Source organism: Myotis yumanensis, unplaced genomic scaffold (assembly GCF_028538775.1).
Source record: "Myotis yumanensis isolate MYYU_CA2020_CCGP unplaced genomic scaffold, mMyoYum1.0.hap1 SCAF_15, whole genome shotgun sequence".
In the NCBI taxonomy this organism is placed as follows: domain Eukaryota; kingdom Metazoa; phylum Chordata; class Mammalia; order Chiroptera; family Vespertilionidae; genus Myotis; species Myotis yumanensis.
Window position 1 is genome coordinate 6116869 of NW_027223766.1, and position 26019 is coordinate 6142887.

Here is a 26019-nt window from a genome sequence, read left to right on the forward strand (position 1 = left end):
TTGACCTTCACCCCCAGCAAGTGACAGAGCTAGGATTTGATTCCAGTTTTATTTGACTCCTTTTTTTGGGATATTTAGTGTTTCACCAGTAATGCTGGCTTAGAAATGTAAGCATGCTTAAACCCTGTTGATCGACTTTCTGGCTTCGTTCCTAGGCATTGGGTTTCATATCTGCACCAGGCATCTTCCTGGCACCTTTCAGGCATGTCACATAGGTAGCTGCCAACTTAAATGTTTTCAAAGTTTTAATAGTTATAACTAAGAACAATAGTTTATTACTAATAATCTTTTTACACGGTCTATTGAAGTTACAAAATATTCTTCTTCATTCTTATTTGATTCTCTAATAATGTGTGGATTCTTGGGAGTTAAGGGTGGAAGTGGGTAGAGTAGACCAGAAGCTGCTGTGGTATTCCAAGTGAGAAACGGTGGCGGCCATAGAAGTGGAGAGACGTTTATAGATTACAAACATCTGTTGTGGGTAGCTGTTGGGTGTTTCCTTCCCACGTCCCGTGTGGGTCAGGGTTCAGGACCTGGAAGTAGAGCCGCACACAAATGAAAATGAAAAGACAAGAGATAATTTGAAATATTGGGGGACCAGGCGGGCAAGTCCAACTCAAGGGGAAGGACTTCCACCCGTGCTTAGGCCTCACCAAGCTTTTATTGATCTGGGATGCACTCATAGCATAGCCCTTAGGCAGGTGACCCCCCATTAACAGGCAGACTAGCCCATCAGCAAGGATTTACATAATAAATGGCGGAGTAGTTTCAGTTACCACTGTCTGGACAAACAGAGGTGGCGCCTAGCTCCGACCTTTGTTAGGGCTTCAAAGGTAGTGAAGGCAATAAACAGTTTCCCACAGGTGGCAGAGAGGAGGCTGCAAAGACTCCCTCCCAGCACCTCCACCATCCCTTCCGCATCGTCTCCCGTGCTGCTGTGGCCAGAATATCCCGAATCGCTTGCAGCTAGAATCCCTTGTGACTTAGGTTCTGCCAAGCCCCTGACCCACGAGGCATGCGACAGAGGCACGAGTAAGCCAGTGAGGGGCAGCAATGTGCAGAGCACGTGCTGGCAAACCTACGTCCATGGTTCTGGTGCCCACGGTTCTGGTGCTGCCGGCAGCCGTGGGGAAGGTCTGGCTTTCAGGACCTGTCGCTGGTTCCGAGTGGTGGGAGGTTCTGACTTGAAGTAGAAGAGGGAATAGGTGGAAAGTGGAGACACGTCTTGCTTATAAGTTGACTCCCACGGCAGCAATAGGGGAGCAGGGTCAGGGTCCAGAAAGGGTCTTTTTAAAGATTGTCCTTTCAGGATCTGGAGGAGGATTGGAGTGAAATAACGTGTGTGAAGAGGTTTTAATCGGTGTCTTGGTACTTCACAGCCATTATTATTACTCCCGCGACTGTCCTTGTGGTTGCCTCGGTATACTCGAGAGTACTGTGAATACGGAACAGCCATCACTCCCATCTCGGGGTTCACAGACCCTCTCCCCTTCGGCTCTTACAGGCTGGCCCCATCGCTACGTTATCATCACTTCATACGCTAATTAAGTGACCACTTATCAAGTGCCAAGTATGCACCTATCAGGCGCCTGGGATACGAAACTGAGCAAAATTATTCTCTGCCTGCAAGCAGCTTGTGGACCACAGAGAAGAGAGATGGGTAAAGCATAAATACTTTACACAGGTGTTATGTTGTGTCAGGGCTCTGGCAGGTGCAGGACCACTAGGAAAAGGGTGTTCACACACACACACACACACACACACACGTATGTTTATTATGGCTGGCTAAAAAAGCCTGACGCCACAGGCAGTAAGCAGGATGGAAGGATGCTGAGTGGGTTGAAAGGTCATGGGCACCTTTTTACTCATCTATCGTGGGTTGGCCCCGTTTTCCTCTGAGCTGTCTACTTTCGTCTGAAACAGTGTGTTGAAGTGGCAGGTTTTTCTTCCTCACATTGCCACCTACTCTCTTATACACCAGTTGGACCTTTATTTTAAATAATTAAAATTATGATAAGCAGATGTACAAACTTATTCTAGTATGTCCTGCTTACTTTCTTGGATATGCACTAGCTGCATTTATTAACAGATTTTATTTGGTCATCTGTGCTGCTAGTGGAATTAATTGGCTCCCTGCAAACTAGGATCACAATCCAAGCTAACGTGCAAATTCATTCGTTTTCAGGTTTTGTTTTTCATTTCACTTGTTGTTTTCTGCTCAAAGGAATGATAAGTTGTATTTTAAATGAAATGTATGTTTAAGGAGGAACCCTTGGCAACCAATATTCTTTTCTACTTAAAATCTGCTTCTTAATCTGCTCTGTGAGCAAAAGGCTGTGAGACTGTGGTGGCTGCTGATGAATTTGAAAATCCCTGAGCGGTCTGTGCTGCGGAGGGACACGAGCTGAGCCTGCTGTCACCAGGACAGGCCGGCTGCTGTTATCAAGAGGAACTGGAGGGCCCTAGCCCAGTGGCTCAGTTGGTTGGGGTATCATCCCAGGCACCAAAAGGTTGGGGGTTTGATTCCTGGTCAGGCACATACCTAAGTTGTGGGCTCAATCCCTGGTTAGGGTGCATACAGGAGGCAACCGATCAATGTTTCTCTCTCACATTGATTCTTCTCTCTCCCACTCTCTCTCTCTCTATATAAAATCCATACAAATATATCCTCAGATGAGGATTCAAAAAAATTAAAGAAAAAAGAGGAACTGGGGCTGGGAATGCAGGGCAGTGATGGAAACGGGTCCAGGGAGGAGGCTTGTTCAGATGCAGCCAGGGTTGACAGTGGCCAGACCAGGTGTCCACTGTGGATGGCGGAGGTGAGACAGGACTGGATTCTGGGTCTATTCTTGAAGGTAAAGTCCACAGGATTTCCCCAGGGGTTGGATGTGACTGGTCGAGTTAAACTTCAATTTATACAAAACAAATGTGCTAGATTCAGAATTCTCCAGACTGAAGTTAGACCCAATAACACTGGCCCGACACTCACTTTCCCTGTTGTTTACGTTTGGCTGGAAGAAATATACAAGAACGTTGCTGAGCTTGAATTGACTATTGACTTTACAGAAATGGACATTTCCCCTCAGGACTTGTCAGAAAGGCTTTTTAAAAATACCCGAGTGCGTGCTCTCACTTGCAGAATGTTAATAGAAGGCTCGGAGCCCCGGCCAAGTTGCCTTCCGCCGAGAAGCTTTGCAGGCGCTCTCCGTGCTAACTGATGAGTAATCGGCATCAGTCAAACCAGGTCATGCGCTGTTGGATAGTAGCTTGTGAAGACATTAATTTAAAACATGCTGTCGTAAGCCCAGCCCCAACAACTCTCATGGCTGAGATGGGGAAGTTGGAAGGTGGGCGGGCATGATGCCCCAACCCAACACGGGGCTCAACTCCGACGTGCTGAGTTTTATTTGCTGCCCCAACATCACATCGCCAGCTACTCTGTCTTGGTATAGAGAAGCCATAGGCTTGTGGATGAAGTAGTCAACGAAACCCTGGGTTGGTTCCGAGGGCTAAGGGGATGATAGAGTCAAGAGGCCACCAATGGGAAGCAACGGTGTTTGCAGTGTTTCTACTTCCTGCCTCAGGACTGGGGAGTTGGCCAGCCCACTGGTTTTTCTGGGTGCCTGGCATGACATGGAGAATTTAATCTGAAGTGAGGAGTAGAGTTCCGTGGACTATTTTTGGACACGGTTTTATCAATCAACGAAAGAGTCTGATCTTTCTTTGAGCATGACCCTGAGTGGTAGTATTTTTAATTAATTAAAAAACCAATAGTTCCTATTATTCATATAACCTTGGCTTCTTTTGTGACATGTTTTAACATCTGTGGGTCTGATTCCGTTTCCACACTGCAGTTCACACGTCAGTCACTATGTATGGAATTTATGCGCTTTGAAAGCAAGTTTTAAAATCATTGCTAATGTGAGAAAAAGCTATCTGAAGTAGGAAAATTTCTCTTACAAAGTTTGTCTGGTGTGCCCAAGTGGTTTCGAATGGAAGATTTTCCAAGCATTGCCTCCTACAGCTTGTTCTCCAATGGTGGTTGTTGCTGTGGCCTGAATTTCATTCTCTCTTCCAGAATTTCTTGCTGTTCAGAAGCCGCCAAAGGCAAATGGGTTGGCTTTTTGCAGATGATTCCTGGAAGTTCAGTGAATCTCCAGGGCCAACTCCTCAAATCTTATTGGATTGAAATGAGTGAATACAATTTCCAGGAGTGAGTGTTGACGCATGCTTGCTGGCATCTCACGAGGGCAAATCCGCGGGGAGGGTGTTGGTGTCCTGGGATGCACTTGAGTGTAGACAGAGGAGGGATTGGTCAAGCCAGTGGCTGAGGGAGAAGCCACCCTCTCTCCTGGGGCGCCCGTAGGGTCCTCCTGGGGAAACCAGATGGTTTCGTATTGAGAAAAGCTGGTGAGCTCAGTCACCGTCTTAGAAAGTAGCATCCAATTTACAAAGGACACCATTTAGAGAAATTCAAGATTTAAATAGATCCCTTAACTTCTTGTTTAAAATATTGCAAATTTCCCAAGTATATCATGTTCATAGATATGCTGTTTATCTTCTCCTGGGGAAAAAAAAAAGCTGTTCGTTGGAATAAAAGCATTGAGTTTTATGTGTCAGCTCACTCAGTAATTGGTAGTATTCTCGGATAATTGAACATGAAGCTTTGTTTTCTAGTAGGAAAGGACGTGGATAGCGAGTGTGTGTGTGATGTGGATGAAGGCGCCTGTGTTGGGTGGCAGGAGGTTTCAGTTGAAGCTACTGTGGTTTTGTATGCTGAGGGGAGCCAATCATCTGTGAAAAGTCATAGTGTAAATGGATGTATTGTTGTAAGTAATTCATTTCCCCCTTTAATATACACATAAGTGAAAGCTGGTAGAATAAAAAGTATGAGGTATCAGGTTCTTAAGAAAGTTAATTACATAAAAAATGTGTATTTTTCATAATAGAATAACTTCATAGGTTTTGAAACATAAAACTATACACAAACATTGTAAGAATTAAAACAAAGTAGGAAGTAAAATTGGCCTATAATTCTGCTCCCAAGAATACCATTCTTAACATTTTGGCAAGTTTTTCCAGATTTTTTTTCTCTCTTTATAGATACACATCCCTCCTCTCAGAGATCATGTTACATCGACTCATTTCTGTTTCCTTGTTTTCAATGACTGTATTAAATGTTTTTCTGAGTCAATAAATATAGAAATATGTCTTTGTTTTTCACCATACATTTTATTGGTGCATATTTAACCCTAAAGTTATTGATGGGTGTTTAGGGAATGTGCATTTTTTAATATTATAAGAAATCTGGGGTTAATGCCTGTTTGTGCTTTTTAGTTTATCCCCTTCGATGCCAGCACAAAGGGGTGCAGGACACACTGACATTGGCTCCCTTCTCCTGGCCCCGCCTCCCACAGAGGTTCACTCCCAGCAACAGAGGCCCGCACCCTCACCTGGCAACCAGCTCAGAGATTAGTCCTCATACTTTTCCTGAATCTCATTTTAAAATTGTCTCTTTATTTTAATTTTTAAAAATTTGAAAACCTTAAAGAAAGTAAATATTTTCCATGATTTCATCACTTAAACATTGTGTGGACATGGGGTCTAACGATACAAGAGGAGAAAGGAAGGCGCCCTCGTGACCCACTCAGGCCTCTACTCTCTAAGGGGTGGAGCTCCTTAGTAATCCGCCTTCTCTTCTTCTTTTCTGTAATCCTCACCTGAGGATATGCTTTATTGATTTTAGAAAGAGGGGAAGGGGTTGGGGGAGAGAGAGAGAAACATCGATGTGAGAGAGGATATCGATCAGCCGCCTCCTGCATGCACAGGACTGGGGATCGAACCGGGAACCTGTTTGGTGCATAGGACGACGCCCCAACCGACCAGCCACCGGCAGGCTGCACGGTCTTCTACATGCAGTGAAATCGAGCCTGACACATTCGCGTGCCATTTGCCTGCTTCTCCTAATAAGTCACGGGCATGTGTTCCTCCTCACAGCATGGCTGTGTCCGATGCCCTTTTAGTGGCTTAGGCCTTGTCCATCGGGGGGCGTTCGCACTGTGTTTCCCCATGAACAAAACGTTGGTTGTTTGATTCAGCACTTCCACCCTCCAGGAACTTTTCCTACAAAATGTTTGCTTAAGGGCATAAAGGTATAAACATACACCCACAAGGAAGGTCACTGTGGCATTATTATTATTTCTTATTTGTTGTTAATCCTCACCCAAGGATATTTTTTCCATTTATTTTTAGAGAGAGTAGAAGAGAGAGCGAGAGACACGGAGGGAGGAAGGGAGGGAAGGAAGGAAGGGAAAAGAGAGAAACATTGATTGGTTGCCTCCCACACACACCCCGACCAGGGCCAGGGATCGAACACGCTCTTGACCAAGAATCGAACCCGAGACCCTCCACTGCGTGGGCTGACGCTCTAACCACGGAGCCATGGGGTCAGGCTGCGGCGTTACTTTTAATAATGAAACATTGGAAGCATCTCAGTGATGTCGAGAAGAGATGGGTTTATAAATATGATCTCGTGAAATGTTATGTCGTCAACATGTTTAAATGTAGATCTGCTTCTAACATGAAAGGATACCCATGGGTTACTGTGCAGTGAAAAGACACGTCATGGGGAATACATATCACGCCATCACACGGGTGTCGAAGCACCGGCAGCACAGACGGCGGGTTCAGGAGACCTCGGGGTTTGCGTGAGCTGGAGGCGCTCTCCCCCCGCTGGACCTGTCTGGCAGGTTTGGGGTGCAGTGGGGAGGAGCAGGCAGCTTTCCCTCTTTTATCTTACACACTTTCTTATTGAAATTTTAACAAGTGTGTGTTTTTTAATAAGTAAACTTTTTTTTAAAAAATGAAAAGTACGTCTAAACTCGACAAAAAAAATCGTTAAAATAAAATGTATAAGTGAGACTGGGAGTCTCTGAGACTCCCCCGCTTACCAGCTTATGAGTCCGTGGGAACAGTTAAGTAGAAAGTAGTATTTCTTATAGGAACTAAATACCTCACTGCAATGTGGAGGGAGAGTGAGGAGGGAAGAGGAGGAGAGGAGCCCTGAGGCCAGGAGGGATTGGGCCCTGGTCCCAGGACTCCAGCCCCTCCCTTGGGGGAGCGCCATGCAGTGAAGACCAGCCACGTGGACCAGAAGCCTGTCCCCGACACACGCACCCCCTGCTCCTCCCCAGGAGCCTTGGCCGCCCGACGGGTCCGAGTTCCCATCTGCCAGCGTCCACCCGAAACCGGGCGGCCAGAACCCAGCCCCAGCCTCGCCGGGAGTACAGTCAGGGATTCCTTCCTTGCCCACGAGATATAATTTCTAAAATTCCGACTGAGATTCCTCCTAACCCTCCGCCTTGCCTTTTCTCCTGTTTTCCTTGGTATTTGTCAGGCTCCGAGGTGGGACTTTGCTCTGGCGGTTCCCTCCCGCCTCCTCGCAGGTCAGGTGAAGCCACACGTCCAGTCAGCGACGCTCCCGACAGGACGTTCTTGGCCTCCGGAGACCAGGTGGCCTTGCCAGGTCCGTGCTCCCGGCAGAGAGCCGGGTGTGTCTCTGTGACTGTTGGCACCAGCCTGCCGTCTCCTTCGCCTTCCGAAGCTTTGGGCGCGGAGACGAAGCCTGACACCTGCCCGGACGCCTGTGTCCCTCCCCTGGTGGACTGGGGTCCTGGGGAGCACTCCCTGCTGAGGGTCAGTGAATCGGGGGGCAGGGAGCCTCTGCTCCAGGCAGATGGACGGGCAGAGGAGCGCACCTGGGGAGAGCCGCACCTGCTCTGCTGCCACCTGGCAGGGCCCTCTGGCCTGTGCTGCTTGCTCCCCGGCACTTCTGCAGGGTCCACAGCCCAGGGACGCCACCCTTCCTCGGAGCTGTGTCCCCAGGGACGGAGCGTCCTCACTTGGCTCGGCGGGCCCTGTCGCTCTCCTTTTGCACGTCCCTGCATGGATGTTGCTGTCGAGCTCCCCGTGCTGTTGGGTTTCCGTTCCTCCTGGCTGGTTCTCTGGCTGAGCCCCGGCCTCCTTGGGAGCAGCATTCCCAGGTGCCCACACTGTTCCAGGAACACCAACGGCAGCTGGTCCTAAGGAGCCCTCCCTCACTGGCAGCCGCTGTAAGCAGCCCGGCTGGCCGAGTGTCCCCGCCACCAGGGCTGTGCACGCTGGGGCCCCCTCTGGGCAGGGGAAGGACCCGCTCTCTCCGGTGGAGGAATTCAAAGTGTCCCTGCTCCGTGATGGACTGGATCTCAGCCCAGCCCACGAGGGAGCGGGGGAGGGGGGGGGTGGAATGGGGGGTGGGGGGGGTAAGGGGAGGGGTATAGCCGAGCAGCAGCATTCAGACACCCTCTTCCCCCCCCCCCCCCACCTGTTTTTACTGTAACAGCTCTATTGAGATGTAACCGATGCCCATTACAAGTCACGCTTTAAGGTGTGAATTCGGAGTTTTTAGTATGTTCACAGAATTGTGCACAGTCCAGAAGCATTACATTCCCCCAACACCCAAGTAATACCTTACTCCTGAGGAGACAGTCAGACTCCCGTAGTCCTAAGTGGTAGGCAAACCCAAATGCACTCTTTCTTCCTCGGGTTGACCTATTTGACCACTTTCTACAGATCAGTAACGCAGTGTGGATCACGATGCCCTCAGGTACATCCGTGCGGCCCGGGGCCGGGATCTCACTCCTGAACAACAGCCCACTGTGCAGGCAGCAGAGCGCACGCACCCATTTTCAGTTGATAAACATGGGAGTGGTTTCCCACTGCCTGGCTCTGACCAGCGCCGTGTGAGCAGTCCTTCCAGGATTCTGTGTGGCCATGTGAGCAGTCCTTCCAGGATTCTGTGTGGCCATGTGAGCAGTCCTTCCAGGATTCTGTGTGGCCATGTGAGCAGTCCTCACACGATTCTGTGTGGCCATGTGAGCAGTCCTTCCAGGATTCTGTGTGGCCATGTGAGCAGTCCTCACACGATTCTGCGTGGCCATGTGAGCAGTCCTCACACGATTCTGCGTGGCCATGTGAACAGTCCTTACAGGATTCTGCGTGGCCATGTGAGCAGTCCTTACAGGATTCTGCGTGGCCATGTGAGCAGTCCTTACAGGATTCTGCGTGGCCATGTGAGCAGTCCTTACAGGATTCTGCGTGGCCATGTGAGCAGTCCTTACAGGATTCTGCGTGGCCATGTGAGCAGTCCTTACAGGATTCTGTGTGGCCATGTGAGCAGTCCTCACACGATTCTGTGTGGCCATGTGAGCAGTCCTTACAGGATGTGTATGGGCATGTGCTTGCGTCTCCTTGGGGAGCCACCAGGAGGGGAGCTGCTGGCCCATGGTTCCTGTGTCATCTCCATGAAAGCTCCCTGTCCCGAATCCTCTCCAGCCACCTCCCAATTCCTCGGGCCACTTCTGAGCCCAACGTCTCAAGATGTTACCTCACGTCCTCTCTCCACGCTGCTCTCCTGTGAACTCTCCTTCTACAAAATCTTTGAAATATAATATCGGATATAAAAAGAAGGACATTAAAGATGGCATCACTGTCTGTGTAAACTGTAAATATAGTGACACAATGAACATCCCCATGTCCCTGCACCTTACAAACCACGGAGCCTAGGACTCCAGGTCTCCATAATCTCTTCCTCGCTCTGCATTTTTGTTTTCTTTGGTCATTTCTAACTCATTTTGACTCCACTTTTAGACAAGGTGTCTGGGCTGAATAGTCTTTGAAGCCATTGCATTGTGAAAATTCCCTAATTACTACAGAGACATGGGTTTTTTGTTTGGAATGCACTATAGAAGATTAATAGTTTACATTGTTGAATATTACTATAATGTATTTCATTATGAAGTCTTGGCTAAGAGTGTGACGTACAGTTATAGCATCACTTCTCCATTAATTGGCTGTAGATGCTTGGGTTTGTCCCTCCGTTTGTGAGCTAGCAGCTGAGCTTGCTGTAATGTTCTCCCCTCCCACCTCTCTTTGGACTGATCATTCCACCAGCTCTGTTGGCCCCCAGGGAGGCATGGATGTCAATTATTGCTACAGATGAATATTAATGACTCCTTAAATATTTAATTAATGTACTTGGCACTTAGGGAGAGATTGTTGGTAACATCAGAACCAGGCTTTGCTTTCCTCTTTTATGCCTGGTGTGTAGCATGTTTCCGCCGTAACATTGGTTGGGACTGAGCTGCTCTGGGAGTGAGCCAGCTCCCGCTCTCACGCCTGCCTCCAGGCAGGAAACATGGTGCAGAAAGTGATTAAAGATGGATATTTAAAACATTTGCAATTGCATTTGTCAATTTTCTAAACTGCATTGTTGTTGCCCTAGCCGGTTTGGCTCAGTGGATACAGTGTCAGCCTGCGAACCGAAGGGTCCCAGGTTCGATTTCAGTCAAGAGCATGTACCTTGCTTGCAGGCTCCTCCCCGGCCTGGGCCATGGTCGGGGCTCATGTTTCTCTTACATTGATATTTCTGCTGTCTTCCCTCTCTCTTTGACTCTCCCTAAAAATTAATGGAAAAATATCCTCAGGTGAGTATTAAAAAATAATAATAATAAATAGACTACATTGTTATTGAACACTGATTGCATTATTGGAAGTTTGAAATATTTTCTTACTCCTCTGTATAATGTATTGGTGTCATTAAAACAGTTAGCTCTTAAAGACACTCATTTTTCTTGGCCTTTTATATTATTAAGGCGCTCTGAGAAACGTGGTCACTGGTTAGTGAGTTACAAGTGGGCAGGCGTGACTGACGGTTCTCTGTGGAGCTGGCTCGGCCTCCGGGAGCACAGGGAGGCCCTCCTGCCTGACATGCAGCCGGCGAGCTGGGCCCAGTCCCCGAGATAGCGCAGGTCCTCCCTGGGCGATAGCGGCCCTCATCTGTGGGCAGGCCCTGTGACTCCAGCACACACATACCTCCGAGCTTCCCTTCAGTCTGAGAGTTTCTGGCCACTGATATCATACTTTGCCAAGTCTCCACTTTCACTGAACATGCATCCTAGTCTCATGTTATTCTGAAAAATTCTTTGTTTGTGGCTTTAGCTTTTAAAGTTCTAACTCTATTTGATCACCTTCTTTGTGCTTTTCCCCCTACCTGAAATTAAGAAGAAACAAACAAGCAGAGCTTCTACGCGAGTGGGTGGGCGAAGATTTACTCACCTCAGAAACTCAGTGCTGAGGGATGCACGTGGTGTGGACCTGTGACATGTCTTACGGGCGTGTTTCGAAATCCCTGAGAGTGAGGGCCCAGGGCACCGGCTCTCTTCGTGCACTTAAGACTGGACCAGGTTCGCTCCAATCCCATCACCTCACCCAAACCTTTCTGTAACGTCAGTCTCCTTCTCAGCCTTCCTGAATTCTGAAATCACCGATTCAATTCCCTGCGGTTTCATTTTATATTTGTCTTACGCCTTAAGCATCGTTGTATTTAGTCAACAATAAGGAAGGCTTATGTCCTTTTTATTGTCATATCAATGGAGGGATTTCCTTAAGATATTAACTGCTGCAAATAAAGGATAAAATCCAAGTCTCCATGAGCGAAAGAGTAGGTGAAGATCAGTATTCACAGTCAAGGGTAGCCTTGGTGTTTTTAATCATCACTGTCTTCTGTGAACATAATCAGCATGAAATATTTAAGAATTTATTGACTTTAAAAATTTTAGAGGCTTCTGGACGCGCTGGCTGTGTAAGTAAACACAGTACTCGCCACCTCCCACAACCACATCAAAATTTACAACTAAATACAGTACAGCCGTCATTCAAAACCACCTGAAATCTAGCTGAACAGAAGTCCTACAACTAGGGAATTAGAGAAGAAGCTCACGGCGACTAGTAGGAGGGGCAAAGACACGGGTGGAATCGCAGAACTGGCTGGACTGACACCCACGTGCAGTGTTTGTTTAATGGGGAGGGATATTTAGGCTGTGGAGGCCCCCCGGAGGAACAGGGGTCCCTGCCTCACACCAGGCCCCCAACCCAGGTTTCCAGTGCTGGGAAGAGAAGTCCCCGTAACTTTGGGCTGTAAAAACCAGCAGGGATTTTGACTGAGTGACACGCAGGCTGTGGAAGTCCCAGGCAGTTCTCTTAAAGGGCCTGTGCATGGACTTACTCAGAACCTGGGATAATCAGGGAGGAACTAACTTGCCTGGAGTCAGGGCAAGAGCTGGAGGGGCAGCTTTCCTCAAGACAGAGGCCTGGCAGAGGCCACTGTTCCTTTGCTGAGCCCTCCCTGCCACAGAGCTGACAGGCTGCGCCATATCTGAATCTCCATCAACCTGGCTCACACTTTTATCCTTGCCCTGGTGATTCCCTGAGACCCCACCCTTCCCTGCTTGCAGGCTCATCCAAGCAATTTCCAGTGGCTTTTCCATTCAACTGGCCTCTCTTGTATCATCCTTTGGACTTTCCTAAAATCTCTCAAACAAGCAGCAGCTGGCCTCAGGCTACCCTGTACCTCTCAATAAGTGGACCCAGGCCCGGCACTAGCTGCAGCCCACCCTGGTTCACAGCTTGGCCTCTCCTGGGCACCACCAAGCTCAACACAAATAGCAGCCATTTGCAGATTGCTTTTTAGCTCATGCTGGGTTGCCCTGGGCAGGGCATAGGCATAGGCTGACTTTGTACCTCCCAGGAGGCCCCAGAGCCAGTGCACCTAGTGGATAGCTTCACACCACACCCGATCACAACTCTACACATCCATGAGTGACATACTCAAGGGCAGGGGTACTCAAACTTTTTAAACAGGGGGCCAGTTCACTGTCCCTCAGACCATTGGAGGGCCGGACTATAGTTTTAAAAAAAAAAAACTATGAACAAATTCCTATGCACACTGCACATATCTTATTTTGAAGTAAAAAAACAAAACAGGAACAAATACAATATTTGTATTTGCATGTGGCCCACGGGCCATAATTTGAGGACCCCTGCTCAAGGGGAAGACATAGTGAGCACCAAAGCCCCACTGAAGCAAGTCCTGCTCCATAGGAGTGTCTCCTGTACAGCAGCTTTTCAGCTGTAATTGCATCTGGTCCTCACAACCAGTTAGCCTGTGTGTCAATCCCTCCCAGTGATGCCAACATTAATCAAGGCTCAACTACAATAGAACTGTGCACACAGCTCACACAGGGGTGCACCTGAAGTGCCCAGTTCAGGTGACTAGGGAGGCTGAGCCACTGGGCCCTACAGGACACCTACTACACAAGGCCACTCTACCAAGTCTGGGAGACATAGCAGTTCTACCTAATACATAGAAACAAACACAGGGAAGTAGCCAAAATGCAAAGACAAAGAAACATGTCACAAATGAAAGAACAGAAAAAGAACTAAGTGAAATGGAAGCAAGAAAACTACCAGATACAGAGTTCAAAACAATGGTTATAAGGCTGCTCAAGGAACTTAGAATTTCAAGGAAATTCATAAGAATATCAACAACATAAAAAAGGACCAGTCAGAAATTAATCATGCACTAATTGAAATAAAGAATAATTTACAGGGCATCAACAGTAGAGTAGAGGATGTTGAGAATGAAATATAAGGAAGCAAAAAACACCCAATCAGAAGAGCAAAAAGAAAAAAGAATAAAACAATATGAAGATAGTGTAAGGAGCCTCTGGGGCAGTTTCAAGTAACAACATTCACATCATGGGGGTACCAGAAGGAGAAGAGAGGGAACAAGATAGTGAAAATCTATTTGAAAAAATAATGACAGAAAACTTCCTTTACCTGGTGAAAGAAAGAGACATATAAGCCCAGGAAGCGCAGAGAGTCCCAAACAAGAGGAACCCAAAGAAGCCCACACCAAGACACGTCATAACTAAAATGCCAAGGGTTAAAGACAAAGACAGAATCTTAAAAGCAGCAAGAGAAAAGCAGTTAGTTACTTACAAGGGAGCACCCATATGACTGTCAGCTGATTTTTCAACAGAAACTTTGCAGGCCAGAAGGGAGTGGCAAGAAATATACAAAGTGATGAAAAGCAAGAACCTACAACCAAGATTAGCAAAGCCATCATTTAGAATTGAAAGTCAGATAAAGAGCTTCTCAGACAAGAAAAAGCTAAAGGAGTGCATCATACCAAACCAGTATTACATGAAATGTTAAAGGGTATTGAAGAAGAAGGAGAAGGAGAAGGAGAAGGAGAAGGAGAAGGAGAAGGAGAAGGAGAAGGAGAAGGTGAAGAACAAAAGAAAAGGTAAAAAATATGAACAATAGAATGGCAATAAATGTGTATCTATCAACTATTAAATCTAAAAATCAAAATAAACGAACAAGGAATCTAATGAACAACGTAAACTGATGAATAAAGTAGAACCAGAGGCATGGAAACATGGAACAGACTGACCAATCTCAGAGGGAAGGGGGTGGGAGGTGGGAGGAGATTAACCAAAGAACCTATGTGCATATATGCATTACCTGTGGACATAGACAGTAGGGTGGTGAAGGCCTGAGGCAGGGCAGGAACCAAATGGAGAGGGGCAATAGAAGAGGTATATCTATAATACTCTAACAATAAAGGCTTAAAATAAATAAAGGAATTTATTGATTTAATTGAGTTTTCACAGCTGTAGAAAGCAATGATGTTTTAAATTTTTGGATTTTTTTTACAAGTCTTATGCTTTCAAACCTCTGAAGTTTCTGTTCTCCTGAAAGGCTTCTCTTGTGTTTTATGCTTTTGTCTGCAGAGGACAGAAGATGCATTAATCGTACATTACTTTGTGGTGTCAGGTATTTTATCTGTATGTTGCATTTTTCCCATTTAAACTACACAACCTTCAAGATGACCAGGGAGGGTGGCGTCTGCTGTCTGTGCTGGCGGCCGCCTGCACGTGGTCCTGCAGAACTCACAGGTGTGTGAGTGAGAATTTGTGTTCATTTCACAGGTGGGGAGCATTAAGCGGGACATGACCTTCACGTTTCACCCCGAGGACCTAAAACGGGACTTGAGTAAAAAACTGTCTCATCAGCCCTGGTTCCCCTTGGCCATGGAGGAAGACGTGAAAACCGCCGACACCAGGCCAGCCACCCGAGGGCCGGACCATGACAGGGAAAACGCCCGCTCCATCTGTCTCCTTGAGCAGAAGCGAAAAGTGGTCTCCTCCAGCATCGACGTTCCCCCGGCCAGGTAAGGCCCACGGGTCCTCCATCCGCTAGGAGTGCGGTGTGAAGTAGAGAAACCTAGGAAAGGTTTTCTCCAAGAACTTCCTTCTGGTGCTTGTGTGAATAGAGCTTTTCAGAACTGACCCAAGGCCGCGGTAGTTGGAACTCCTGTAGTGCTAGAAAAGAAAATTTCATTAGATTTTTGGCGAATGAATAATAAAGAGAAAAAAGGGAGGGGGCCATTGAAGACATGAGATGTAGACTGAGCAGAGCTTAACAGTAAGGACGCTGGTCTCCGGTCGACCGCGGGCCAGGTCTGCCCCTGGCCTTTTTTGTGTGTGGCCTTCGAGGTAAGGGTGGTTTTATGTTTTTTAAAGGGTTGAAAAAATGAAGCATGTGTGACATAAATCAGAGGTGGCCTGCAAAGCCTAAAATATTTATGTGTGATGCGTTTCAGAAAAGGTTTGGTGTGGTTTATATCAGGGTAACTCTTTAAACTCAGATCTACCTTGGAACTGGGCCTGCGTTTTGATCTGAAATACCAAACGCTTTTGTTACATAATTCTACTTAAGCCCCATCGGGGCCTTTGGACCAACATTGTGGCACGGAGAGGAACACACGCGGAGACCTTTGCTTATTTTCCTGCTTATCGTTTATCTCACCTGGATTTGGGGGGCTTCCGAACGCGATGTGTCTATGATAGTGAGGTATTGTAATTCCAGTTTGCAAATGAGTAAACAGACTCAGAAATGTGGGGCGATCACCCAGGAGCACACGGGTAACCAGAGGCCGAGGGCTCGGGTACGTTTCTAACCCCAAGTGAGTTTTTTATCCTTGTTCCCGTCATTCGTGTTATGGAAGAGCCTTCATTGTTGCCATTTACACACCGTGATGCCTTTAAACAGATTGATATTTTTCATATCACTTGCTCTCCAACCTCCCAAAGAAAATAACTCAGACGTTAGGCAAACCTTATTAGACTACCTGCTCATTAGAGCATGGTGTTTGTTATTCTCTTTTGCCAGATATTGGGTTTTTCTGTTGTTTTATTTTTTTGTGGTGGGTTTTTTTTAAGTACTGATACTTAAATTGGTTGGATTTCACCCAAATAGCAATTGCAGTTTGATTATGTGAAGTAGTAAGTATCTTCTAATTATAACTCTGAGGCTAAAGAAATTATTAGCAAACCAGTAGCAAAGGGGATAAAGAAAATGCGGCCCCGAGTACTCCCAGAGCCAGCAGCAGTTTATTAGAAGGCGCCAGATTGTTGTTAGTTTGCTGTTGGCAAAAAGAAAAATGAGCCATACGGCACTGTTTGTTTTTCGGGGTTTAAAAATGCAGTGATGTCATATCTATCACTTGCTGGATACAATGAGATCATGTTTGTCTTGTGGGATCCTTCTGGGAATTGTATAGTTTGAATTTCAGAAACTCCCTACCTTTGTGTTCAAAATTAGAAAATTACTTGAGCTACAAGCAATATCCTGTATGCACAGTGGAGAACTGTGACTCCACATTTCAATGGTGTTCCCTACACTTCTTCCTTGGTCTGTATATACTATGCAACTATAGACAAGTCTCCTGTCTCACATTTGAAATTAAGTGAGAGATTAGGCAAGATGGGTATCACTGTTACTGAAACTCCAGAAGCCCAGCAGTTCCCGAGCAGATGTTTAACTGCATGCACGGCGCCTGGGGCTGCACTCTGTAACCAATGGGAAACTGCCGAAGGAGGGGGAGTAAAAAGGTGGCTCTGAGCTTATCTTAGTCAACATTAAAAGGTGTGCATTGGGAGAGAATGCCGTGTTGGAGAATACTGATGCTGTGTAATTTGTGGACCCCTGTTGGCAACCAAAGCAACCTCCACGAAGCAGCCATCCCGGCACCTTTCCCGGGAAACCTCTGTCCACTTCTATCCTTTTCCATCATGTTAGTGATTCACGTCACCAAGTAACTGTTGTTCCTGTCCACTGGCTAAGGTCTGTCTTTGTGACACAGCAGCCAAGCGATCTTTCCAAAGCACAGGCATAGGCAGTGGTTGGAAGGAAGGAGCCAGGAATGTACTGGGACCAGTGTAACTGACATTACGGCCTAATGGAGCACATGGTGCCGTCAGCACACCACCAAGTCCTCTAGCCAGGGATTTGCCGTCTACAGTCCACACAGAAGCCAAGGTTAGGTACAGACAAAAGTATTTTTCACGATGCCTTCGGTCACCTGGGAGACCAGAGCTACATGAAAGACTTGGGCTCTGAAATCAGTTTTAAAAAGACGAGTCTTCTCTCCCTTGCTACGCTGGGGCAACGTTTCATCGAATGGGATGGAGTGGTGGGGTTCCTGTCTGTTGTTTTTAAAAGCAGCTCTTCCTTCCTGCCATATGCCTGTGGGTGAATTTCTCTAATTTAAATGCACATATACTGCAACCCCCTTTCCTAATACCTACAAAAATGTGGGGGAAGTTAGCAACTAAGACAGGAAGCCTCTGAGCCACCACGCCTCTCTCCTGTGCTGCTGCTGATACCAGGGGCTGATGCTGTCCTAATTGCAACTTAGGGAAGTGGGTGTTCTATCACATAAATTTGGCTCAGGGTACATGTATGTGTACGTGTGTGTGTGTTTTAAAGAAAACTCTCCACACTTATTTGTGTTGACTTCATGGCATTCAAGATTCATCAATTTCTAATTATTATGTTTTATATCCTTTTACTAGTAGCCCTATGCCTGAATCTGTGTGCCAGTAGCTCTCTGCAGGGCCTGGCTGCTCCATGCCCGCTGCCCAGAGGCTCTCTGCGGCCTAGAGGCCCACCCATGGCTGGGGGCAGAACACTTGCCTCGTTGCTGCGGTGACGAAGCAAACATTCCACTAGGTCTCTCACGCTGCTTGCTATCAGCGGCTGCCCCCCTGGGACTGGGGGACTCTGGCAGGGCTGAGAGGACTGGATGCCACCATCTTTGTGACGGAGTGATGGTCAATTTACATATTACCCTTTTATTATATAGTATTATAAGTACACAATCGTGTCAAATTCGAATGTGTCACCTTTCAGAATTGCATTGTGAACTTAGACTTTGGATCATTCATATGAATTTTTAAATAATTAATAATTTATGGCACTGCCATTTTTGAGGGATATGCTTCCTGGAGCAGTTGGATAGTTATGAAGTGAAATACTAAATGTGTGACATTACCACATTTGCAGGGACCACCTGCAAAGAGTCCTGGGGCTGTTCATACATGTTCTTTCACGTAAATCCTTTTGGGCAGCAAACTAGACAATGTTTAACCACCAAGACCTCAGGGGGACCTGCTGTACTGCTGTGCTCGATGGACCTTGGCTCTGTGCCAGAGGCTGCGTACCTGGGAATGTTCCAGAATGCTCCGAGAGCTGTCATTCAGTGTCGGTGGCACCCATGCAATAGGTCACCTCTCAGAATGGGTTTGCATTTACATTTGATTCAACTTCTTTTTTCCTCCCTGTGCCTGTTCACAATTTAAACCATCAGGTGTAGAAATAATTGGACTCCACTGCTTCCCACCACCCCCTCCCTCTGCCAGTACGGAGCCTGGGTCCTGTTTTTATTACAGAAAGGCAAACAAACATTAAAGATGAATAAATAGTTCAAAGATGTTGGTCACTTTTTTATCTTAAAAGAATAATATTTGAGCAGCACTGTCCAATAGAAATGTAACGTGAGCTCCATGTGTCAGTTTTAAATCTCTAACAGCTGATTACAAACAGGAAAAAGAGTGCTGGCTGGTGTGGCTCCGTTGGCTGGGTGTCCTCCCATGCACTGAGAAGTCACTGGTTCGATTCCTGGTCCAGGTACATGCCCAGGGTTCAGGCTCTATCCACACTAGGGGGTGTGCAGGAGGCAGCCAAACAGTGGGTCTCTTATCGGTGTTTCTCTCTTCCTCCCTCTCCCTTGCTCCCTCTCTCTCAAATCAATAAAAACATATAAGAAATAGGTGAAAATAATTAGGGTAAAACTACATTATTTAACCTAATATATCCAAACATTGTTGTTTTCTATGATCAGTATAAAAGGGTATTAGTGAGACACTTTGCATGCTCTTCCGCACACCAGGCCCTTGAGGTTGTGCACATTTTACTGCTACGGCTCATCTCAACTTGAACGGGGCGCTTCAAGAGCTGGAGAGCCACATGTGGCGAGTGGCCACTGTATTGGGCAGTGCCGCTTCAGGGTCATGCACCAGCCCATTGTACATTTCAGCGCCGCTGTCACTGATCCCTAAGACAGGGGTTGGGGTTCTTTTCCTACTCACACTGATAGGCATGGAGCAGGCGCTCTCTGTGGCCGTCTTCCTCAAGGTGCTGTCCCTGGGAGGAGAGACGTGTCAGCGTCTGGCTCAGGAGGTATTTCACGGGGAAAACTCAGCAGCATGATTCCACGGTGCCCCCTAAAGAATGACTCCCAGCTGTGCGTAACTGTGTTTTGTACAGTATAATTCTTAAAATGTTTAAATCCCATCTAAGTCAGAGGCAGGTTAAATGATAGCGTCACAGTTCTGGTTCTTTAAAGACATGAAAGCAGCTTCCCTCTGGGGTGAGAGCCTGTTTCCTGGTCCCCAGATGCTGTGACTTCCCCAGCGGGCAGCCGGAGCGTGGGCCACCCCAGCCAGCGGGCGGGGCTCGGCTGGGCCCCACACTGCATGCATTTGCTTATGCTTCTTTACACAACGAAGAGCTGATCAATGCGTGCCGCGTGCAAACTTGGACATGCAGCAAATATGACAATTTTTTTAAAAAGACTCCTAAGTAGGAAAGGTTTACTTTGTTATTGGCTTAAAATGTTACTGATTCTTTTAAATTTTAATGCCTGTTTTCTCCCTCCTATGAATAGAGGTCTAGGTGGGGAGATGTTGAGGGTTAAGGCTGGAGAGTTGGGCTTACCTTGGAATGCCTTGGGAATTTGATTGTTATGTTAGGTTATAGAGAGCTAGTCAGTGATACCTTCAAAAAACATCTCAGATCACTTTGAGAATACAGTTTTAAGCAGGAGGAGAATTCTTGAAGAGTGTGTTTTAATACCGTGGGTTCTTGAAATCCCAAATGTGTCAGCTAGAGGAAAGGACTATCCCCTAAAGCAGCGGTCACCAACCGGTGGTCTGCGGGCCGCTGGTGGTCCGTGAGGTCCAAAAGGTTGGCAACTGCTGCCCTAAAGGCAAGAGACTGGGACTCTCCCAATCTGCTGGCCGCACACGCTGGACACAACAACCTCCATTTGTCCTGTTTTTACAGATGTTGCAGGCGCTTGGACCGGTTGAGCTCGTCCGTCCTGTCCAGCAGGGTCACCAAGAAACATCAGGCTTCATCATCAAACACTGCCCGGTCTCAGGGGTCAGCACCCACCTTCGCGTTGGGCCTCCCAGTTAAACCAAACATCCAATTCAACTCTGAAGCAATTTGTGATTTAATTGAATACTTCAGCCTAATGCATTATTATGATTATTCCTTGCAAGTTTTTATATGTATTCTCAGACAGAATCCCACGACTTGGGATGTTAACAGTACTTCCAGGCTTTGTTTAGTTTCTGGATAAATATCCTTTTTTTTTTTCAAAGAGGCAAATGGTTGCACATTTAAAGGACATAAATTCTGCAGCAGTCAAAACCAGTTGTTTTCAATGGGTGGTTCATGTCACCACTACAAGTCCCATTCTACTCACAAGAGGCATTTGCAAATGTCTACGGGAACAATTTTTGTTGCACAAAATAGTCCTGCACAGTAAATATCTATTACCCCAAACGCCAGTTCGCCCTCACTAAGAAATGCGGGTGGGTTTTCTATCCTATATAATAAAAGGCTAATATGCAAATTGTCACCTCAAGAGTTTGACCAACCAGGAGTTCTACTGCTCACTATGACGTGCGATGACCACCAGGGGGTGGCGCAGAATGAAGGAAGGCCCCAGCCAATAGCCAGCAGCTGGGGAAGAAAGGCCCTGATTAGCCCTGATCGCCAGCCAGGCCTAGAGACCCTACCTGTGCACGAATTTTGTGCACTGGGCCTCTAGTTTATGATAAAACGGTGGGATCCCAGCTGAACATAACTTGATTATTACGTTAACTGCACACATAGTGTTTATCGATAGCGTTATAAACCACTGGAGAAAGGGTAGGGAGCCTCACACGAGCCTCCCTGAGAATCAGAGCCCTGTTCAGGTGCAGTCTTCTGAGGCCTGGATTGCGTTCTCTTAGCTAAACATGATGTAAGAGTGTACTTCCCATGTTCCGATCAGTGCTGGATATATTTGGCTGACAGTGGGAAGAAATAAAATCCTTCTGCCACCTCTGTTATTGAAATAGAACCCACCACCCCCTCATTTTATTGCCTTCTGTGGAATGTTTCTGAATGACAGTCTAAGTCTTTTAATTGGTCTCCTGCTGATTTAGAACCCCTTGCCTTATGTTTCACATTTTATATCTCAAAAACTGCAAGTTACAGTGCCATTGAAGCAGAGGGAACAGCATTTTTTTTTTTTTAAGAAAAAAGGCAAGTTCCATTCAGAAACCCAAGGTCATTCGTTTGCATTGTCTCCACATCTCTGGGTGCTGGGGCTTCTGGCCTGCCCACCTCCCCCGCCCCCCCCCCCCCCCCCCCCCCCCCCCCAGATATCTCTGCTGGATTCGTGCAGGTCCTCTCTGCATTCCCGACGTGAGCTGTCACTCAGCCCCTGGTGTTGAGCCCAGGCTCGCCTAGTTCCGTGTCCACCCTCCGCACGTCTGTCCCAGGCGATGCTTCCCTATACGTACGCCGTGGCTCTTCACGTCCGTTTCCACAAACTTACGTGGAAAAGTTCCTTCGAATTCTGCTCACTGGGCCATGGACAGACCAGGCAGGGAAAATAATCCTCAAGTTTCCCTCCCACCCTGAGGTTCAAGTCTCGCTGTAGTTTAATCCTTTTACACGTTTACCTGAACAGTTCACCTATTCCAGTGGTTCTCAACCTGTGGGTCTCGACCCCTTTGGGGGTCGAACGACCCTTTCACAGGGGTTGCCTAAGACCATCGGAAAACACATATATAATTACTTATTGTTTTTGTGATTAATCACTACGCTTTAATTATGTTCAGTTTGTAACAATGAAAATACATCCTGCATATCTGATATTTTCATTACGATTCATAACAGCAGCAAAATTACAGTTATGAAGTAGCAATGAAAATAATTTTTTGGTTGGGGGTCACCACAACATGAGGAACCGTATTAAAGGGTTGCGGCATTAGGAAGGTTGAGAACCACTGACCTATTCAAAGCTCAATCACATCCCTTGTTGGCTCGCACAGGCACCGCGTGATGTGTCCAAACAGAAGCGAGTGCACTTGTTTGCAAAGCCCTCGCATTTCCCTGTTCCATCTCCTCCTCCAGAGGCTCTGGGGGTCACGAGGCCTGGCTCCCCGCTGGGACTGGCGAGGTGTGTTGGGAAATTGCAGTCACTTTTCAGTGTCTGTCGATGTGACATCCTGCTGCCTCAGAGAGCTGATGTGTCTGCTGAAGAGAGTTTGGATATTGGGTGGTTGTCTTCTCTGTGGCTGTTTCCTGGAAGGAGTTTCGAAATGTTGAGCTGCAAAATGAATAGCAGTTTCGTTGATAGTCACCGTGATCTACTATTTTTCTTAGGTAATTATCACCAGAATCAAACGCTAAATGATTCTACATGCGTGTATTTCTTCGTAAGACCAAGAGAATGGGAGAACCTTGAGCTTTTGCCGTAAAATTACTTATATTCTAAAGAAACAGGTCAGCCAGGCAAAAAAGTCAAAACTCATGAACACAACGTGAAGGTTTCCCTAGCAGTGATGCCGTCTCTCCCTTCCTGATGTGTCTGCATCTCGCTCTGCGCTTGCACTGCCCACCCCAGTGGCTCCCAACGTGGGCACATGCCCGCCAGGGCCAATTCGAGAATGAGTTATTAACAGTGAATTTTTTGCATTTCGTATGGTTCTAGGGGCCTCATATGCATTTCAGTTCTCAATTATATGTTTTGAAACTTTATTTGCTATTTCTTCATATCACTTCATGTTATTATTTCTTTAACAATTTCTTAGTGATTTCTTCCTCAGTACTTCAGTGGTCCTTTCGTTCTTTTATTTTTCTCCTTCATGGATGCCATGTTCTTTGGAAGCTGGTTTGGACCAAGTTAACGGCCTTTTAGGCTTCCTCCACGTGAATAGGAGTTCACTGTTTGAAAAATAGGGATTCTCTGTCACGGGGCGGGGGGCGGGGGGGGGGCCGGCGGGGAGTTGCGCATCAGGATTTTAGAGATGTGTAGGTGGGGCGTGGCCAGAAAAAGGCTGGGAACCACTGGCCTCTCATTTTTGTTACTTCGTTACCTCTCAGTTTTGTCCAATTAATGTCCATTTTCTTTTCCAGATGTTGTCTATGTAATGATTGCTATCCATTTGCAACGACTATGATGTCTCTGCAACATGCTTCCTTTCATCTCTTTGCTTATATTGTGTTCCATCCAGGGCATTTAGCAAGTGGGAGCGAATCCCTTCCTTCCTGCCCCTGCTGCAGCGTGCGGGTGGCCCTGCTGCTTTTGCTGCCAGGATGGTCAGATAACTTCTCAGCTTTATGTTGGCACATAGAAGGCACTTGGCCAAAAGAATGAGTGAAACCTCCTTGGTTTATTGTGGCTTCTATATTGCTGCTGATTCCTTTTTTGTTTATTGTTCTTTTCCTCTTATTTGTGCATATAACTGTGTTTTTATCATAATGCCGTGCACAATCATTGTAAACAATCTGCAAGTATAGATAAGCAAAGAAATAAAACAAAAAACACCAGAAAGGCGGTGGTGACTACTGTTAACACCTTGCTATGTATGATTCTACTCACTTCCCTATATTTGCATATATAAAGCATATTCATTCCAGATAATGGTTTTATATGGCACAGAAGGATTTGAACTTTAAAAATATATTGTAACCAGTACACTGCAGAATAATTTATAAATACTTGTCTGTTCATCTAGAGCCGTGATCGGCAAATGCGGCTCGAGAGCCACATGCGCCTCTTTGGTCCCTTGAGTGTGGCTCTTCCACAAAATACCACGTGTGGGCGCACACGTACAGTGCGATTGAAACTTCGTGGCCCTTTCACAGAAGTCGGTATTTTGTGGAAGAGCCACGCTCAAGGAGCCAAAGAGCCACATGTGGCTCGTGAGCCGCGGTTTGCCGACCACTGATCTAGAGCATGATTTTAATGGATGGATTGCATTATATCACATGTGTACTGTTTTTACTCAGCCCATATCCTCGTGGGCATTCTGGCTGTTCCCATTGATTTATGTTACCAACAGCCCTGGAGTTGACTGAATTAGTTACCTCTTTCCACCTAACAAATGGCCCCCAGCCTCTGATGTGAAGCACACACATCGGTCTCTGTGGGTCCGGATCCTCATGGCTTCACTGGGCTCGCCTCAGGCTCTCCCAAGCCTGCAGTTAGGGCGTTAGCAGGGCTGTGTCGCATGGGAAGGCTCAACCAGGGACACACACTTCCCAGTCCACGTGGCTGATGCAGAATTCACTCCTGGTGGATGGAGAGGCTTCGGTCCGAGGTGGCTGTGGCTGGAGGTGGCTCTCTGTTCCTTGCAAGGGGTCCTCCCAATGTGCCAACTTGCTTCAGCAACGCCAACCCAGCAAGAGGAGCCCTCGTTACCCCCGATATTTTAGGAGAATATTATGCCTTTCCTGTGCCAGGGGCAGAGTCTGCCGGCAAGGCCGAAGTCACAGGTGCTGGAGCCCAGTTGGAGGCGTGCCAGCCCGTCACCTTGGCCACAGTCTGCCTGTCAGAAGCAAGTCCCTGGGCCATCACACACTCAAGGGAAAATGCCGGGGTCAGAGGTCACTGGGGGTCCTCTGGCGCATGCACCCACGCACTCTGACCTGTTCCGGATGAGGAACTGAGGAAGGTGTTTCTCACGAGAGGGCGTGCGTGCTCTAGGAGGCTTCATGTCTGTCACTGCAGCTCCTCTGCAGGGGGTTCAGCTGCAGCCACCAGGGCCCCCGGGACCCCGAGCGACCCAGTGTGTCACTCGTGAGCTTTGATGTAAAAGGCGATGATGCTCGTTTTCAACTGTCCTTAGGGGAAACATTGAGTTACTTTCAGGACCGTCTGTTTGCTCAGTCAGCCAGGACTGTTTTTTGAGTAGAGACCCTTAGGGGGCCTGCTTAGGGTGCAGTGAAGGCCTGGGCCGGGGAAGCGGGGAGCAGGGGGGAGGGGTCAGTGGAGGGGAAAGGGGACGTCTATAATGCTCTCAACAATAAAGATAAATTTAAAAAAAGAATAGTTAAAAATGGGCACTGCTTAGTGTATTGCTTGTTTTTCAGTGGGAATTTTAAAATCCCTTAAGGGTGCTGCACATTATTTTTATCTGTTACAATGAGTTTGGCAACATGCAGCAGGAACCTCACTGAGGGTGGCTTACCCAGGTGAGTGTCCCTCCACGCAAGCAGAGTCCTAGGGACACCACTGCGGAGCTGAGGCACCAGCAACCTGGGCCCCAGGAGCCTGTGCCCGCCTTCCTCCCCCTTCCTCCCGGCGTCACCCTCCTGGACTAAGATGCTCTCCAGCCCCAGTGTCACTCCCAGGCGGAGACACGGGGAGGGCACAGAGCAGCCGGTGCTGTGGGGCTGCCCTTTTAAGGCGCTTCCCGGGGTTTCCCGTCCCCGAAGGCCGCCCTGCGCCTTCCATTACATCTCATTGGACGGAATTGTCACCTGGCCACCTCTGCGGCCTGGGAAACATAATTTTTAGCTGATAGCATTGCTGTCCCCAAGCCAGCAGCCATTCCGGTAGCAGGAAGGAGGGGAGCTGGGGGCAGAGTGGGCGGACCCTCCATTTCATTGATTATTTTCTTTTTCCTTCGAGACTTGTTAAAAGTTGTGAATTTCATGGCCGTC

At 47.3% G+C, this 26019-nt stretch overlaps 1 protein-coding gene across 2 annotated transcripts in view; it reads left to right on the forward strand.

Moving 5' to 3' along the window:
* ZNF704 (zinc finger protein 704) overlaps positions 1 to 26019 on the forward strand; it is a 200661-nt gene that overhangs the window by 98106 nt on the left and 76536 nt on the right. For both annotated transcript variants that reach the window (XM_070391854.1, XM_070391853.1), the window contains exon 2: positions 14874 to 15115. In XM_070391854.1, the coding sequence (XP_070247955.1) occupies positions 14895 to 15115 (221 nt within the window). In that variant the 5' untranslated portion in view covers positions 14874 to 14894. The remainder of the gene's footprint in view (positions 1 to 14873; positions 15116 to 26019) is intronic.